This window comes from Rhinoraja longicauda, chromosome 7, assembly GCF_053455715.1.
Source record: "Rhinoraja longicauda isolate Sanriku21f chromosome 7, sRhiLon1.1, whole genome shotgun sequence".
Classification (NCBI taxonomy): Eukaryota; Metazoa; Chordata; class Chondrichthyes; order Rajiformes; family Arhynchobatidae; genus Rhinoraja; species Rhinoraja longicauda.
The window spans coordinates 42303547-42323477 of NC_135959.1; the positions used below are offsets into that span (position 1 = coordinate 42303547).

The following is a 19931-nucleotide window of genomic DNA, read 5'->3' on the forward strand; positions in this document are numbered from 1 at the left end:
CTCTGGGGCTGTAGAGAGCATCCTGTCTGGCAACATCACAGTCTGGTTTGGGAACAGCTCTGCCCAGGACAGGATGGCCTTGCAGAGAGTAGTGCGTTCGGCAGAACGCACCATGGGAACTACACTCGCCCCCCTGCAGGACCTATACATCAGGAGGTGCAGATCCAGAGCAAGCAAAATTATGAGGGACCCCTACCACCCCAGCAACGGACTGTTCCAGATGCTACGGTCAGATATTTTTCTAAGAAATGGTAAGTTTGTTCTGACGTGGTAGTTAGTCAGTTTTCTGGGGTGAGAGGGAAAGGGGTATTTGCAAACTGCAGCTACTTGAAGAGTAAAATTGATTTATTTTTGAAAAGAGGTAGTGCAGATTTTGTAGCTCTGCCCAAGACTGAAAGAAATTGCAGAGTTGTAGATGTAGCCCAGCCCATCACACAGTCCAGACTCCCCGCCGTTGACTGGGGTAACTCAGCGAGTCAGGCATAAATCCTGGAGAACATGGATAGGTGAATATCGGGACTGGACCCATCAGACTGCCCGAACCTTAATGTCGCCTATCCATGTTCTGCAGAGATGCTGCCTGACCTGGTGAATTACTCTAGCACTTTGTGTCTTTTATATGTAAACCTGCATTTGCAGATCCTTGTTTCCAAACTTAAATTAATTAATTTTTTGCAAAGGGCATGTGCAAATTCTGTATGAAAGATTACAACAGGAACACAAATGCTCTTCTCTTTTTGGCTGCAGAAACAAAAGACTGCAGATGCTGGTTAATACAAAAAAGAACACAAAGTGCTGGAGCAACTCGGCAGATCAGGCAGCATCTCTGAAGAACATGGATAGACCTGAAGAAGGTTCTCGCCCTGCTGAGCTACTCCAGCACTTTGTGTCTTTTCAATTTTTGGCTGTCCGTTTAAAAAAAGTTTTTTCACATCTTTAGCCAGTAGCAAGCATCCAGATTACTTTGAATAGTTGCAAGGCCGAGTTCATGCTGCATTGCATTGTTCCTATTACATTGCACGATGTTGTGCTGTTCCTATTGTGCATTGTTTCTATTACAATGTATTGTGTTGTGTATTGTGTTGTTCCTATTGGATTGCATTGTTCCCATTGCATTTTGCGGTTTGTATGCTGTTAATATTGCGCTGTTCCTATCGCATTGCATCGCTGCACCGATTTGCAGGCAACGCTCCCGGGCCCATGCAGGGCGCCCGCGCTGATTGGTTGGAGGGTTGCAGCGCGCCCGCTGCCGGGGTAACGGGATAACGGACGGGGAGCGACTGGGCGCCGGCAGCCCTGCAGGTAACGGAGGCCGGGCCTCTGCCCGCAACCAGGGGGAGGGGAGGTAATGGTGGTGGGGAAGGCAGGCGGGTATGTGAAGCGGCCAGATCGGCATGTAACCCCAACCCCACCCTACGCAGCCGAGCTTCAGTTATAGAACAGCGACTCTTCCCCCTCCCCCCCCGCGGCCTAGTCGCCGCCCCGCAGGCTTGGAAGCCGGGCCGCCGCGCAGGCTTTTGGGGGCTGTAGTCCGGCTTGCCGCCGTCGCCGCGCAGGCTTGTGGGGGCTGTAGTCCAGATGGCGCGTTCCCCGCTGGTGGCCGCTGCCCGCCGGACTACAACTCCCATCACGCCCGGGCCGCCACTGCCGCCCGTCCACCACCTACATAAAATTGAACGTTGCAAACGATGAGTGAATTGAGAGACCGAGGTGGATAAAATCGAGTGAGGTTGAGCGTCTGCTCGCCTGCTCTCGGGTTTTATTGCCTTGGTGGTTGCCCTGGAGACGGGATGCGCCGGGAAGAAACAATCTCGGGTTACAGTGAGCAGGGCGGTGCCCATTGTTTGTGTGAGGCAGTTAAATTGTCATAGGTAGGGACACGGGACAATGTCATTCTTGCAGCAGCTTCGTGCACATTGTCAGATTTTATTAAAGGGTATTTTTTATACATTTTGGTTTCACCATGTAGAAATTACATGAATCTAGACTACACTCCAAACTGCTGTTTATGGTAACCACATGTGATTTTTTTCTATTACAAATCTCAAATTGTGGAGTACAGAGGCAAATAAATAAATAGTGAGTCTTTATTCCAAACATTATGGAGGGTACTGTAGATATAAAGTGCTGGAGTAACTCAGCGGGTCAGGCAGCATCTCTGGAGAAAATGGATAGGTGATGTTTTGGGTCAGGACCCTTCTTCAGACAAACGTTTCTTTTATTACAATTAGGTGACAGTGTAGGTTGAGGTGCAGAAAGTCTTTGGGGGATGTAGACAGGCTAACTGAATGTTGGATGAAATACAACATAAGAAATGTGAAAAGTGAGAATATTTTTTAATGATGATAGATTGAAAGGTGTTGGTGCTTTTAAGAATCTGAATTTTCACTGCAGTTTCATCGAGCAATTAAGAAGGCAAACAATATTTTAGCCTTGATTGCAAGAGGATTCGAGTACAAAATTAGGATCATAATGTTGTAACAGTATTGCACTCTGGGATGGTATCTGAAGTATTGTATACATACCTGCTCTCCTTGCCCAAGTAAAAATATACTTGGTACAGATACAGTGACGTTTTGTGGCTTGTCGCATGAAGAAAGTTGCTGCCTAGACTTTAGAAGAAAAATATATATCTCATCGCAGTATTCTTTAAGGGATTGATCGCGTGGATGTGGATTTTATGTTTTCTTGGATGTTGTGTCTAAAACCAAGGGCTACAGTCTCCAAAGATAGACTCAAAATGCTGGAGTAATTCAGCGGGACAGGCAGCATCTTTGGAGGGAATGGGTGACATTTCGGGTCAACCCTTCAGGTTGAACAAGGGACTCGACCCGAAACGTCACCCATTCCTTCTCTCCAGAGATGCTGCCTGTCCCGCTGAGTTACTCCAGCATTTTGTGTCTAGCTTCAGTTTAACCCAGCCATCTGCAGTTCCTTCCTACACATTACAGTCTCCAAACAGGTTAGCCATTTAACACAAACATTCTTCAACTGGAAGATAGTGTCATGCTGCATTTCCCCGTTCATGAGGACTAGGGAATCACTCCCTGAGTATATTCAAGAGATAGCAATGCATTCTTAGATAATAAGGAAAGTACGGGATTTGAGAGTAGTACATCAAAGTGGCACTCAACTCTGATTTCATTGCATGGCAGAGCAGTCAGCAAGGGCCGACTAGCCCAGTCTTGCTTCTATGTCTTGTGTGGACCTGCAACCTTAATTCTCCCAATAGAAACATAGACTCTAAAGCATGTAATTTGATTTCCTAATACTTTTAATCTTTCAGGTGCGTGGAACACCATGAGTTTGGCAGAAATTTATGATAATGTGAAGAAAGGGAGAGAGTATGCCCTTTTAGGAAACTATGATTCTTCAATGGTTTACTACCAAGGAGTGATCCAGCAGATTCAGAAGCACACTCATTTAATACGTGATCCAGCATTAAAGGTGAAATGGTTGCAGGTATGATTTTCATTATGAAATTTCTTCCTGCCTTGTATTTTAATTTGGTGGTTGTTTAGGTATTCTTTGACTACCTCTATTGCCTGCCAGTTGTTTAATAAATATGGGTGAGATATTGAAAACATTGCATTCAGTACATGATGTGTATCTCCCATTGCTTCACTTTCATTGTTTCCAGCAGCTTTTCTAGCTTTCCCCTACTGGTGATTAATTCCATATAGATATAGCCCTTTATTTGCCTTGATCCCACATACTAACTCTATTCATTGAAACTCCCTGTATAAAATGGAAGTGATCACTTAAAACATACTCCATTTGAACTGTAAGAGGTACAATACCTTTTTTCTTATGTCAGCCACACGTTTTCATTTTGGCTAGAGTAATCAGTTTATGGCAAAACGTCCCTTTTTCACCTTCACCACCTTCCGGGGACCTAAACAACCCTTTCAGGTGAGGCAGATATTCACTTGCATCTTTTCCAACCTGGTAAATTGCATTGGGTGCTTGTGACATAGCCTCTACATTGGTAAAACCAAGCATACTTGCACTCTTCTGCAACAGCCACGCTGAGCTGCTGGTCCTTTCAACACCCCTCCCTATTCCCATTTCCACATCAACACCAACTTGTCTGTCCTTGGTCCTCTGAGGCCAAACACAAACTAGAATAACTCCTTTGGTGTTTACTATAACATATCCCTATTTGGTTATTAGCTGGATTAAATAGAAAGGCTGCACTGCATGCCTTTTGGACATCTTGATTGTAATCGTATAGTCTTTTTGCTGACTGGATAGCACATAACAAGAAAAGCTATTCACTATTAACTAAACTATCTTGACTAGCTACTTTCCAAAATAAATGCCAGAGTGATATCATTTTAATGCACGGGTTATTAGAAAAAAACTTTTGGCACAGTGACACAGCTGTAGAGTCGCTGCCTTACAATGCCAGAGACCTGGGTTTGATCCTGACTATGGAGTGTGTGTGGGGTTTGCACGTTCTCCCCTGACCAAGTGGGTTTTCTCCGGGTGCTCCGGTTTCCTCCCACACTCCAAAGGCATACAAGTTTGTATGTTAATTGGCTTCAGTAAATTGTCCCTATTGTGTTCAATGCAAAACTGGGATAACATAGCTGGTGTATGGGTGATCGTTGGTCGGCATGGATTCAGTGAGCCAAAGGGCTTGTTTCCATGTTGTATCTCTAAACTAAACTAAACTAAATATATATGTAGTCTTTAAGAAGGATGCAAAGGAATTCTGTCTGAAATTGTGCACTGAACTGAGTTTTGTTCTGCAGGTGCGGCAGGAGCTGGTTGAAGAGTATGAGCAGGTGAAGAGCATTGTGAACACTTTGGAAAGCTTTAGGGTAGAGAAACCGCCAACTGATTTCTCTGCGCCTCAGCAAGATGAGTCTTCCAGGGATCCCAGCATTTGGCCCCCACCTATTCCAGTTGAGCACAGGTGTGCAAACAGTGTTCATTCTGTAAAATTTATGAATTGCACACACTAATTCTATTTGGAATCCAAGGATAACTTGTTTCCTTATCAGTATTATATGGATCAGTTTTATAAGGAAAACAATGCTACAAAAAGTATGGAAATACAGATACGATATTGAGGTGCTAGAAAATTAAATTATGTTCAATGATGGGTTAATAAGTCTGCGGTTTTTACACTGTCACAATAAAAGAATCACAATGATAACTTTCACAGTCACCTTTGGTGAAGGTTGTCCATGAAGAACTAATTGATAGCCACAAAGTGCTGGAGTAACTCAGCGGGTCAGGCAGCACCTTTGGACAAAACGAATAGGTGACATTTTGTTCGGAACCCTTCCTCAGAATCGAAATATCACCTATCCATGTTACTGAGTTACTTCAACACTTTGTGCTCTCTTCAGTAAAAACCAGCATCTGCAATTCCATTCAACACATAAAGAATTAATTATGTGAATTTTATTGCAGTGACAACTGTTGATTTCTGGCATCCTGCATCAGATTTTACCAAGCATGTAGAAGATTTACTGCCTCCGCCAGTTAGAATCAGTCATACAGCATAGAAACGGATCCACAGGCCTATGCTAACCAAGGTGCCCCATCAGATTTGCCCACATTTGGCCCCTATTCCTTTCAACTCTTCCTATTAATTTACCACTCCAAATATCTTTTAAATGTTGTTATTGGACCTGCCTCAACTACTTCCTCTGGCATCTCATTCCATATACAGTCTACCTCTTTATAATGGATTCTGGTTATAGCTGATGGAGCATCCCCACAGTAATCAGACACCACCGTCTCTAAAAACACGGGTTGCTAGTTACACTTTGTTATAGGAGTGCATAACTGTTCTACGTGTTGAATTTCGCAGAGCTCCTTTGATGAAGAGGCAAAATCGTGAGGTTAAACCCTTGCGCAAAGAGTCGCCGGTTGTCCAGGCACGAGGAGTTGTAGGTCGAAGTCAGCAGGCTGGTAGAGCTGAAAAGCCGAGCAGCAAATACACTGGCGATTCCAGAGTTCGAGGGAAAGATGACAAGGTAAAAATGTGACCTTGCTTGTAAATTATCTTGTAGAACTCGTCAAAAAATTATATATAATCAAGCATTATGTCTGGTTATTTGTTAACATATATTTGTTTTTGCCTTGTTTCATGATGTCATTCTATGAGCATGGGCCACCATGCCTTGCAGTTTGAGAGGGGTGTGCTTATCACATTTTATTTACTTCCTAATCATTCCGTGCATCTACTCAATCTATTCCCCTCATGATCTTTTATACACCTTTATAAGATCACCCCTCATCCTCCTGCGCTCCAAGAAATAAAGTCCAGCCTGCCTAATGTCCCCCTTTAGTTAGGGCTGTCATGTCCTGGCAACATCCTCAAATCTTCTTTGCACTCTTTCCAGCTTAACAGCATTTTTCCTCTAGCACGTAACCAAAACTGAACACAATACACTAAATGTGGCCTCACCAAATTTTTGTAAACTGTAACATAACATCTCAGCATCTATAGTATATCTGAATTGATTGCAATTGGATACTGTCTTATCCCAGGTAACCATGGTGTTGTATGTTTCTGGTGGTAGTAGTTTATATTTCTTCTGTTATTGCTGACGTCCTCTGTGCCTCACAATGCCCAGTTTTGAACCTCCAGGCCTTAATCTGGGTTCATCTCATTTAATGCAATTGAACTGCCACACTGCACAATGGAGAACAGTGGTGGAAGGAAGATGTGACTAAAATGAGAGTACATGCTTTTAATGCAAGGTTGTAGAATATACAGTGCCCTCCATAATGTTTGGGACGAAGACCCATCATTTATTTTTTTTTTTCTGTACTCCACAATTTGTGATTTGTAATAGAAAAAATCACATGTGGTTAAAGTGCACATTGTCAGATTTTAATAAAAAAATAATTATTTTATTGAGCTTCACAAAAATACAAATGAGAATTCATTTTACAATTATGCACAGTATAAGGTGAGGAAATGAAAAAGACAAATAAACCAAAAAAAAGTTATGGTTTGATTGACAGTTTTGATAGTAGGTAAGTTGTACCATATCACATTACAATTACACTGGATGCCAAACATTGCCATATATGGCCACAAAAAATACATTGTAAAGCGACATATCAGCCAATAGTCCCTGAAGCTGCCTTTCTTGCCATAAAATCTATATGTGGTTGCCATATTTTTTTAAAGTTCTGACTCTTACATTTTATGTTGTAATAGATTTTATCTAATGGGATTTTTGCCTTAAAGCTCAAATGTTCTTTCAACATGAGGCACAAACTTTCTTTTTTCAAAACTCTACATAGAACTTATTACACACCTGAAAAACTTCATAAAATGAACAATGAAATGTCCGTTCTGTTCTGGCGTTGCAAAAAACAAATGTAGAAATTACAGCAGTGTTTATACATAGTCCCCCCATTTCAAGGCACCATAATGTTTGGGACACAACAATGTCATGAAAATGAAAGTAGTCATGTTTAGTATTTTGTTGCATATCCTTTGCATGCAATGACTGATTGAAGTCTGCGATTCATGGGCATCACCTGTTGCTGGGTGTGTTCTCTGGTGATGCTCTGCCAGGCCTGTATTGCAGCCATCTTTCACATATGCTTGTTTTGGGGGCTAGTCACCTTCAGTTTTCTCTTCGGCATATAAAAGGCATGCTCAATTGGGTTCAGATCGGGTGATTGACTTGGCCACTTAATAATTGACCATTTTATACCTTTGAAAAACTCCTTTGTTGCTTTAACAGTATGTTTGGGATCATTGTCTTGCTGTAGAATGAACTGCCGGCCAATGGGTTTTGAGGCATTTGTTTTAACTTGAGCAGATAGGAATTGTCTAAACGTGTCAGAATTCATTATGCCACTGCCATCAGCAGTTGTATCATCAAAGAAGATAAGTGAGCAAGTACCTTCAGCAGCCATACATGCCCAGGCCATAACATCCTCACCACCGTGTTTTACAGATGAGGTGGTATACTTTGGATCTTGGGCAGTTCCTTCTCTCCTCCATACTTTGCTCTGGCCATCACTCTGATATAAGTTAATCTTTGTCTCATCTGTCCATAAGACCTTTTTCCAGAACTGTGGTTGCTCTTTTAAGTACTACTTGTCAAACTGTAACCTGGTCATCCTATTTTTGCGGCTCACCAGTGGTTTGCATCTTGCAGTGTAGCTTCCGTATTTCTGTTCATGAAGTTTTCTGCGGACAGTGGTCATTGACAAATCCACACCTGACTCCTGAAGAGTGTTTCTAATCTGTCGGACAGGTGTTTGGGGATTTTTCTTTATTATAGAGAGAATTCTCCTGTCATCAGCTGTGGAGGTCTTCCTTGGCCTGCCAGTCCCGTTGCGATTAGTAAGCTCACCAGTGCTCTCTTTCTTCTTAATGATGTTCCAAACAGTTGATTTTGGTAAGCCTAAGGTTTGGCTGGTGTCTCTTAACAGTTTTATTCTTGTTTCTCAGTTGAATAATGGCTTTTTTGACTCTCATTAGCACAACTTTGGTCCTCATGTTGACAAACAGCAATACAAATTTCCAAAGGTGATGGAAAGACTGGAGGAAAGACTAGGTGCTGAGAGCGCTCTTATACCTGCATTAAGGAGGCAATTAAAGACACCTGAGCAATTACAAACACCTGTGAAGCCATGTGTCCCAAACATTATGGTGCCCTGAAATGGGGGGAATAAACACTGTAATTTCTACATGGTGAAATTAAAATGTATAAAAATGGCCTTTATTAAAATCTGACAATGTGCACTTTAACCACTTTTTTTAATTATAAATCTCAAATTGGGGAGTACAGAGGCAAATAAATAAATAATGGGTCTTTGTCCCAAACATTATGGAGGGCACTGTATTTGTATTTAATGTACTTGCTGAACAGAGAGAGAAAAAAACAAAGATCTTGTTATCTTGATTACAGGGTAGAAGAAATCCACACGAAGCAGCAGGAGATGCGGATGGGAAGAAATTTGATGGAACTGGTTGTGATAAAGATCTAGTTGATGTACTGGAAAGAGATATAATATCCAGGAATCCCAATGTCCACTGGTATTGAAATGTCTTTAAACTATATTTTGGCAAAGACCTGAATTTTGGTCATAACTAAAAAACTAACCGTCTTCATTTTCTACTCAGGGATGATATAGCTGATTTAGAAGATGCTAAAAGGCTTTTGAGAGAAGCAGTTGTGTTACCAATGTGGATGCCTGACTTTTTCCAAGGAATAAGGCGACCATGGAAGGTAAAAATGGCATTTGTTGTGATCTGAAATGTATCCGCCCCTTGTTTCCCAACACACCTGTCAAAATAAATAGTTTGATTATTCCATTTAAAACACTTAGTTTAAATACTACATTGATTCTTGTGTTCATTTTTACCTTGAAAGGAGAATTCTCAAAATTTGGTAATAAGGTATAACTGAAATCTTTCATTTCGTGTAAGTTTCTGGTAAACAACTTTGATATCCTTCAGCGAGGGTAGTGCCTAGATAGGAACACAACTAAATGGAGATCTGTAAAGATATAACATTATTTATTTATTCTTCAGACAAAGTTTCCCATATTTTAAATACCAGCGTTGCAAATACATTCAACGTTTTTTAAACATGCATCATAGCTCTATTGCAACCCCAGAAAATAGTACTTTTAAATGATACTGCTTCTATTATTTTTATTTTTGTCTTTCTACGGTTAAGTCAACTGCAGGTCCTCTGTATTTGTGGTTATATACTTATGTAGTGAGGATAGATTTAAGAAAGGTATTGAAAAAGTCTGTTTCCAAAGTAATGTAAATACCATTTAAACCCTGGGCCAAATATTACTGACTCCAAGTTCTCACTCCACCCCTCCCCCCCCCCAACAACATTCAGTTGGAAGAAAAGTCCTGTCTGAAACATCACCTATACCTGTCCTGTAGAGATACTGCCTGACCTGTTGAGTTACTCCAGTACTATGCCTTTTTTTTGTACACCAGCATCTGCAGTTTTTTGTTTCTACACAATGACTCCCAGTTTAATTGTCTTCTCCTGTGTTTAACTGCTCTAGATGGGAGGGCTGCTTGCTCTCCCAAAGTGTCCTGGACTGTACGGGTGTAGCTTGAGTGGCAAAGAGGTATCCAGTGTTGGATGCAGTGATGAAGCCATGGGAAGAAATTGGATAGAACTGGCTAGGTTAAAGATCTAATTGATGTTCTGAGTTAACAGATACTCCAATCTTAAGCAGCTGCCAATCTCAAAATATAGTAAAACAACTTGCATTATTTCATGACCAATTTCAGTATTAAATAGAACCAATTGTAATAGCACAACATAAAGTAATTGGCTGTGAATCTGGAACAAAGTATAAAAATAAATGCTTCTGCACTAAAGATTTGATATTATTCCAGGAATGTGAATCAGCAAACAGCATTTATATTGGCAAGATGGGAGTTACTGAGTGAAGTTGGTATTATTTCTAAATAAATTATCTACTTGCACAGTATAATTTCTATCAAATGGGCGTACATAGGCTGGTGTAGTGGTAGAATTACTGCATTGCAGCGCCAGAGTCCCGGGTTCGATCCTGAATATGGGTGCTGTATGTACGGAGTTTGTACTTTCTCCCTGTGACCACATGATTATCTCCAGTTTCTTCCCACATTCCAAAGACGTACAGGTTTGTAGGTTAATTGGCTTCTGAAAATTGTCCCTAGTTTGTAGGATGTGAAAGAGGGATAGCTAGAACTAATGTAGGGGTGGTCGTTAGTCGGCACGGACCCGGTGGGCTGAATGGCCTGTTTCCACTTTGTATTTCTAAGCTAAACTAAATGAAACTGTTTGGATTCTCAATGATATATACTCCATCTATAAACATTATTACATTGATCATTCTCATGCATTTAATAAGCTTTATTATTCAGCGTGTCAGCTGAAAAAAATGTTGGATTATTTTTTTAGTACATTTTTTCCTAATTGTTTGAGGGAAGCTAAACGTTTACCTTCAAACTTCCTTGTATGTAGTTCTTCATTGCTCTTTCTGATGACAAGCTTTAAGACTGTCATTTTATTGTTGCTTGTGGGTTCCTGTTGTTATGTGCCAATGTTAACTTCATGCAAACCAACAAAGTATGGATAAAACAACAAGATAGAAACTGCCTTCTCGGACTGAAAAGGGTAGGGAGTCTTCTATTACTTGCAGCTGGAGATTGAGAGTAAAGACCTGCATTTAAGTACACAATGTGATTGAATAACTCGGCAGGCCAGGCAGCATTTCTGGAGAACATGGATAGGTGATGTTTTGGGTTGAGATCTTTCTTCAGAACCTGCACCTGCAGTTCTTTGTTACTACACTTACATTTAAGTGTGTAACGAGCCAAAGAAAATAGTATCATTTGAATGTTGGATTAATGAATTTACTTACTTGCATGCAACCATAAGTTTGAGTAAAATCTCCTGATGTTCTATCTATATTATTACCAACAGGGGGTCTTAATGGTTGGACCACCAGGAACAGGTAAAACTATGCTAGCCAAAGCTGTGGCCACAGAGTGTGGTACAACTTTTTTTAACGTGTCCTCCTCCACGTTAACTTCCAAGTACCGGGGAGAATCTGAAAAATTGGTTCGTTTGTTGTTTGAAATGGTGAGTAAAGTTTTTCTTTGTGTGTATATATGCTGCTTGTGTATCTATGGTCACAATGGGTGCTGAGTACATTTTATTACAGTGTTGCTTTGTGCATTTGGTGAGAGGGTCAATGCACGTGGGTAGTAGGGGAGAAGAGGTGGAGGGGAGGAAGAAAGCTGGAAAAAAGAGGTAGGGTAGGTCAAATCCTGAAAGTAATAGGTGGATACAAGGTAGGGAGTCTGATTGGCAATGGGTTCAGGAAGTGACAAAGGCTAGTGGTGAAAAGGAGACAAAAGGGTGTCGGATAAAGAAAGAAGAGGAGGAATAATATGTAAAGCCGTAGGGAGGAAATGGGTTGACTAAGCGAGGGTCAGAAGGTCCTGTTCTCTCCTTATCTGACACCCTTTTGTCTTCTTTTCATTTCCAGCCTTTGTCACTTACTCCACCTACACCACCTATCTGTCAGTTACCCACCCATTACTTTCCAGGATTTGATCTATCCAACGTTTCTTTTCCAGCTTTTTTCCTCCTCCCCCCTATACACACAAACAGTCTGAGCAAAGGTCCCAACTCAAAACTTTATCACTAATTCTTCAGAGGTGCTGCCTAGCCCGCTGAGTTACCCCAGCTCTTTGTTGTGCTCGAGGTAGTTTCCATTCTGTACCTCAGTAAAGAACAATATGTCCTCTGTCCTTTAATAAGAATGTTCACATGAAAACTATCACCAGCTTCAATTACATCTGCAAGCTATGAATGTAAGTTGAGCTTTGTTGCCAATAGATATCAGGTTTTCTTTCAGCCACTAACTTTTTGACCATTGCATTTATTTCCAGGAATATTTGCTGCATCCTGCATTTTATTGTTCATCATTGCATTCTCTTTTCAATTGACTGATTTACTTTTGCTTGCTGGAGTGCAGTAAGACCCTATAAGACATAGGAGCAGAATTAGGCCATTCATTTCATTAATGCTGTTGAGGATCATGCCAGTAATTGTAAATTTTCCTCTTTTGATCTCCCAAAATTCAACGCCTCGCACTTGGTCGATAAACTCCATCTGCCTTTACTCCACCCATTTCTGTAGCTGATCTATATCCCACCGTAAACTTTGACAGCATTTCACACAGACAGTGACCCAAACAATTTTGGAATCATCTGCAAACAGTAGAGGTCCCAACGGATCCCTGGGGAACTCCACTGGTCACAGACCACCAGCCTAAATATTGTCCTTCCACCACAACCCTCTGTCTTCTATCATTAAACTCGATCAAATTAGTAAGATACGACCTGCCTTGCACAAAACCAAACTGACTGTCCCTAATTAACCCATTCTCTTCCAAATGTTCTGTGTTTATGATCTTCCTTCAGGCTCGATATTATGCGCCGACAACTATTTTTATTGATGAAATTGATTCCATCTGTAGTCGCAGAGGTACGTCTGATGAACATGAAGCCAGCCGCAGAGTCAAATCAGAGTTGCTCATTCAGATGGATGGTATGTTATCTGTCTTTAAAATATGTGTGGAAATATTTACTATTGTGACTTCTGGACACAAATAATAGTTAAGGCAGCTTGTTTGTTTGCATAATATAAATACCATTATCTCCTGGAATTGAATATCATATATTACTAACTCATTAAAACTAATTAGCAGTTGGTGTGAGTTAGGAAATAGCTTTACATACTTTTCAAGGCCTTTAGTTTAGTTTTTAGTGATACAGTATGGAAACAGGCCTTCCGGCCTACAGAGTCATAGAAACATAGAAAATGGGTGCAGGAGTACCAGCACCACCATTCAATATGATCATGGCTGATCATCCAAAATCAGCACCCTGTTCCTGCTTTCTCCCCATATCCCTTAATTCCGTTAGCCCTAAGAGATATATCTAACTCTCTCTTGAATATATCCAGTGAATTGGCCTCCACTGCCTTCTGTGGCAGAGAATTCCAAAGATTTACAACTCTCGGGTTGAAAAAGTTTTTCCTCATCTCTGTCCTACATGGCCTATCCCTTATTCTTAAACTGTGATCCCTAGTTCTGGACTTCCCCCCAACATCGGGAACATTTTTCCTGCATCTACCCTGTCCGAGCCGACCAGCGATTTCTCTTACACTAGTTCTATTTTACACACTAGGGACAATTTACAGCATCCAATTAACCTACAAACTTGCATGTCTCTCGACTGTGGGAGGAAACTCGGAGCACTCGGATAAAACCCAAGCTGTCACAGGGAGAACGTGCAAACTTCCTAACACAGCACACGTAGTCGGGATCGAACTTGGGTCTTGGACAGAGTAAGGCAGCAGCTCTACCGTTGCACCACGGTGCTGCCATTGCTGTCCATTTGCTAAAAATAAACTTGTGATTTTGTCTCCTGAAAAAGTTAATTGGTTTGGGAGTATTGGAGGTTGAAGGAAAAGCAATTTGTATTTGATACGTAACATTTGCTTAATGTCTTAAAATATTACTCTGTTGATTGACCTATGATAAATCAATATTTGCATTTGCTCGCCTCAGGCATAACAACAAATTAGTTGAATAACTAAAAGTGTGCGCAAGCATGATAATGTGGAATAGATAACGATGAAGGGACAAAACACGCATAAATCACACTTGCATGCATGCTTGATAATTTCTGATACCAAAGGAAAACTTAAATTAATGCATGGTTTATTTTTGACTGGTAAGATGTTGAAAATTGTTCATTAACACTGTTTAAGATGTTTAATGTACTTTATTATTTTAGGTGTTGGGGGTAGTTCAGAAAATGAGGATCCATCAAGAATGGTAATGGTTTTGGCTGCCACAAATTTTCCATGGGATATAGATGAAGCCTTGAAGAGAAGACTGGAAAAAAGAGTGTACATTTCCCTGCCAACAGGTGAAGTTATTTTAAGGCTTTTTGATTAGCGCATTAATAAGGCTATAGCATATTTCAAGTCAATTTAGTTTAGTTTCGAGATAACGTGCGGAAACAGGCCCTTTGGCACTGCTCCGACCAGCGATCTCCGGACACTAACACTATCCAAGGAACAATTTACTATTTTACCAAGCCACTTAACCTACAAACCTGTACGTCTTTGGAGTGTGGGATGAAACTGGAGCTCCTGAAGTAAACCCACACAGGTTACGAGGAGAACATACAAACTCCATGCAGATAGCACCCGTGGTCAGGATCGAACCCAGGGCTGTAAGGCAGTAATTCTATCACTGCGCTACCGTGCCGCCCTAACTCTTAAGCATTTATTGATGAGCAATTAATACAGTTTTTCTTGAATTTGCACTTTGCTGTGCAGCATTTAAAGCTAAATATTTTTCTTATTAGCAAATGGAAGAGCAGAACTGCTGAAAATCAATCTACGAGGGGTGGATATTGCTTTAGGCGTTGATGTTATAATAATTGCTGAGAAGATGGAAGGTTATTCTGGAGCAGACATCACAAACGTATGCAGGTAAGGATACTCGGGCAATAAGATGACATATGTAGAAAATGGCTTGATATCTTTAGAAATATAGCAACATGCTCCAATTACAAGATGTTAATTTTTGAGATAGGGTTGTTGAGCTATTTAAGACCAATGGTTTTAAGAAACATTAAGTTAATCAAGATTTTAATTGTACTGTTGAAAATAAAATGCCAGTGTTTTGTATTAAACAGGCATGTGAATTTTCCACGTTTCCGAAGATTTCCGCGTTTTTAAAATCCATTTCCTGCGTTTTTTGCATGGTTTCCACGTTTTTCACTTTGCCAAATAAACGGAGAAATCGGATCGAAAAAAAGAAAGAAAAATAAATAAACAATGTATAGACTTGTAATGAACACTAGAGTTCTGCTAGAGGTCGCTAGGCGTTCTGCGAGAAATCCCCCGGCGCCCTGGAAGTCTCCCCGGAAATGTGGCACCTAGGCTGGACAAGGCAGCCAATCTCAACCTCATTGGGACTTCCACGGCCGAACGGTGGGTTGAATTTGCAACCTACGGTCGGGGCTCTGGAACTCCAGCCCAGCTGGAACCAGCACATCTATCCCCATAGCCGACTTCCTTGGCCGGCTGGATAAACCAGCAAAGCTCTGGAACTAAGAGTGCCAGAAAATCAGTGGTGGAACTGTAATGAGTAAATATTAAATTTAAGTACAAGATTATATAACTAAATTAATTAAGACAGGGTTAAAATATAAAACACAGCAGAAAAGCCAATTACCACCTTTTTGGGCTGATTATCAATTAATGTGCGAATTTACTTCAAAATGTTGTTAGTGTACAGTGACATATTCACATTATTTTGTAATGTCTGTTTTTACTTTGAAATGCACTAAAAGAGGCTTGAAACTGGTAATTTTGTGTGTAAATTTTCAAAAAATTTCCAATTTTTTGATCCCCATTGTACAAGTGTTGCATAAGCGTAGGCTCTTTTCCTCTTTTACCCCACTCACATGCCTGATTAGAGTACATTGGTATTTTAATTATTTTAAAAATACCAATGTTTGGTAATAAAATTACCCAACCTTGTAATCAAATACCCCATACCAATGTCCAAAGGAAAATCAGAAATACTAGATCAATCTGATTAGCAAAGTTTAAATTAATGTTTGGTTTATTTTTGACTATTAAGATAGTCATACAGGGTTGAAACAGGCCCTTCGGCCCAACTTACCCACACCGGCCATTGTGTCCCAGCTAAACTAGTTCCATCAGCCTGCGTTTGGCCCATATCCCTCCAAACCTGTCCTATTCATGTACCTGTCTAACTGTTTCTTAAACTTTGCTAATCAGATTGATCAATCTAGTATTTCTGATTTTCCTTTCGTATCAGAAATTATGAAGCATGCATTCAAGTTAGAAACGTTTCTTGCTTTTATATCTTCCAATATAAATTTTAATTCACATGGTGTTTAAATCCTCTATTGTCATCTCCTATTTCGGTGTCAGAATTTCATCACATTTCTGCATTCCTCTAGCCCAGGCTTCCTGATTTTCTCTGTTTTACCAATGGCTCCATTATAAAATAACTTGGTTACACCTGATGTCAAATTTAAACACAGAGAACTGGTTTTTTTTGGATGAGATATTACCAGGATTGGAGGAGCCAGAGCATGGACAGGTCATTCCCTGTTCTGATACCCACTCTAGTTTAAGATGAACAAGAGTCACCTTTGGTTGTGTGAATAATAATGGGAATCAGTACCTGACTGGATCCAGATCCAAACGGAAGCATGGTTCTGATATTCCTGGTGTAAGACTAACTGGCAACTCAAACTTGCTTTGAAAGTAACAGCTCTCTCTGGCAGTAAAGTGCTGCTGTGGCCCATCGAGAATCTGAGTTCAGTTTATTATCGTCACGTGTACTGAGGTACCATAAAAAGTTTTTGTTTGCATGCTATCCAGTCAAAGAAAAGACTATACATGAATACAATCAAGCCGTCCACAGTGCACAGATCCAGGATAAATGGTACAACATTCAGTGCAAGATAGTCCAATTAAAGGTCTCCAATGAGGTAGATGGGAGGTCAGGACTGTACTACAGCTGATAATGAACCGTTCAGTTGCCTGATAATAGCTGGGAAGTTACGAGCCTAGTACCATTCTTCAATGTCAGAAGGTTCATTTGAAGATATACACTGCTGCCTTTAATCCATTGATATCTTTGTTGAGATAGCAGAGGGTCGGAAGTAAAAGCAACTTGAGTTTGGTTGTGGCTTTAGGAGATAATGCGCAGGTCCTACTGTTTGAGAAGTTACCATTTTTCCCCCCATGCTTTTGCCTGATTAACATGTTATAAAATCTAATATTAACTTGGTATTATGCTGATTGACACACATTAATAGCATTGATGATTGTAATTTGAATCCCAGTGTTGGTATAAAATCAGCTCTATCTATTGATTGCAACAACTGGCTTTTATTTAACACTTTCAAATCAGAAAATATTCTGGGCACTTCATAGGGTATAATCAAACAAAAGAACACCTTGATAAGAATAGACTGATCTTAGAACGGTAAATATCCAAAAGTATTCTAGCTGATGGAGATAGGGAAGGAATGTCTGACATATAGATGGAAACTAAGCCTTCAGAAATAAATTCAAATTTAATCCTGTAACTTTATTTTTGTTAACTACTTTTAGAGATGCTTCCATGATGGCAATGCGCCGACGAATTCAAGGACTGTCCCCAGAAGAAATCAAAGCCTTATCCAAAGAGGAGTTACAAATGCCTGTAACAATGGATGACTTTGAACAGTCTCTGAAGAAAATCTCCAAATCAGTTTCTGTTTCAGATCTTGAAAAATATGAAACGTGGATGGCAGAGTTTGGTTCAGTGTAATTCTTCGAGGTAAATCACCTCATAAAATGGATGGCATTGAGTAATATATACTGTGTGAAGTCATAGGGCAATGAAAATTAAGTTCGCATATTTCGGTTCTTAAATAGACAGCATTAACAAGTTGAGCCTTGAAAATCAGCTATATATTAATGCTGACTGGATACATACAATTAACGCACTTTATTATACTAAATAATTAAACTAACTGACATGTATTCAGTCAAGGTGAAGTTATGTCAAATTATTTAATTGTGTTAACCTAAACAAAATGAGTTTTGCCCCTTTATTCATGTTGGAGAACTTATTAGTTACACTCCAATTTAAAACTCTGCTGCATATCGATAACACTTTATCTCCCTCTGCCCCAAGTTATCATTGGATTAATTTCAAGCTTGAAGTGTACACCATTGTTAAGAATCGTAAAGTGCATTGCAAAAGAAATGATACAGTTTGGGCATCATACATAGAAGAAACCACATGACTATGTTAATTTATCAAGAACCAAACTGAAATAATTTGCAAAGGTAGTAGACCTGATTTTCCTTATGAACAAAGCTTTAAAGAAGTTGCATCTTTTAAAAAATCTTTTTTTTTTTATAGCTTAAAAATCCCTCAGCTAGGATACAAATTTCAGATCTATCTTAATTGCCATTATTGCAGCACAGGACACTGTTAGCACCACCTGTACACAATATGAAGTAAAGGTCCAGAGGCAGCAATATATATCCAATCATTAATTTCATCATTTTGTGGAGATAAATTGTAAGTGCTTCATTCATTCACATGCATATCTTCAGATGAGGTTGACGTGTTTTTCCCCTCTGTGGGCCGTATTAAATAATGATTTACATTTCCAAAATTACAGTTTAAGTTTCTAATTTATATTTTAGCTCTGCACTAAACTGCACAATAATAGCAGGTTATTACTCCTGTCCTTATCCTATTGACCTTGACCCCAATTTTGTGTTTACAATTAACTCCCTGACCAAGTTTACAAGAGTTTGATATTGGTCGTTCTCCATCCAAAGGTATAAAAGGGATACAAGACATCTATGACAACACTCCATTGCAATTGTATTTAATCTTCAGGAATATTTAGTTTTCTTTGAATTACTTTACTTTCATATACCCTGGCATTGTAAAGATAATGGTTTAACATATTGTATGCTAAATTATGAATAACCAAGCCTAATTTAAAAAATCACCAATACTATCCGTTTCTTACAGTAAATAGACTTGTTACAGGCCGTTTTATAATAAAGAGAACTAACTGGTACTTCCAAGCTTGGTCATTTGACTCAATAGAGATGTAGATGTGAACACTTATTATCACATACTGAGCTGGTTAGTATAAATAACTAATAGTAACCTCAACTTAGGGTTGGAAACAAATAATGCACAAGAACATCAGAGGTTATTGAGGAATTTAATTTTTCCATTGTTCTTTTACTATGATGAACAATGGGCAGGAATATCTTGTAGCATTCACAATGGTTCCAATTCATTAATTCACTCTGTGCTGAACAATATGATTGGTTTAGTTAAGCTTGTTAAGTTGAATGGTGATGTAACATTAATAATTCAGTATTAATATTTAGTTTTGAGCATTCCTTTAGTACTTGCACTTTTTGTTACAAAACATAATAGAAACAGGGATGCTAAGGTTTTATGTCATATATTGCCTGTATGAAAGCATTACATGTACTATTATGCTAAAGACCACTCATTACGTGCGTATTATTTATGATGTACTTTTGGTTATGCAACAGTTCTAAATAAAATTTTTAGCATTTGTGAAATCTCTGGTAATAATGGAGTAATCCTGATAAGCTTGTTCAGGAAACATACTTTTGAATTTATGGTTTTTGGATTTATTTTGAGATGACCTTACTTTATGAGAAAAGGAGCTTTACATTTATTTAAAAAATCTCTCGTATCCTCTTGTTAACTCAAACTGATTTATCATAGAATGGGGATCTGCACAGAAGCAAATAAAATGATCATGTAGACTGATCTTGGCTGGCAGATGA

The 19931-nt window shown here is 39.6% G+C and overlaps 1 protein-coding gene across 3 annotated transcripts; it reads left to right on the plus strand.

The window, feature by feature from the left end:
- Positions 1-1146: 1146 nt before the first annotated feature.
- On the plus strand, positions 1147-19685 carry katnal1 (katanin p60 subunit A-like 1). Of its 3 annotated transcripts, none has more exons than XM_078402371.1 (11): positions 1147-1302; positions 3287-3462; positions 4758-4921; positions 5828-5993; positions 8901-9028; positions 9116-9221; positions 11439-11597; positions 12947-13073; positions 14327-14461; positions 14906-15032; positions 17703-19685. In XM_078402371.1, the coding sequence occupies exons 2-11, from the start codon at positions 3301-3303 to the stop codon at positions 17899-17901; spliced, it is 1473 nt and encodes a 490-aa protein (XP_078258497.1). In that variant the 5' UTR covers positions 1147-1302; positions 3287-3300; the 3' UTR covers positions 17902-19685. The 3 variants fall into 3 exon arrangements, with proteins under 3 accessions (XP_078258497.1, XP_078258496.1, XP_078258498.1); XM_078402370.1 differs by lacking the exon at positions 1147-1302 and adding an exon at positions 1677-1821; XM_078402372.1 differs by lacking the exon at positions 1147-1302 and adding an exon at positions 1735-1871.
- The last annotated feature ends 246 nt before the right edge of the window (positions 19686-19931 follow it).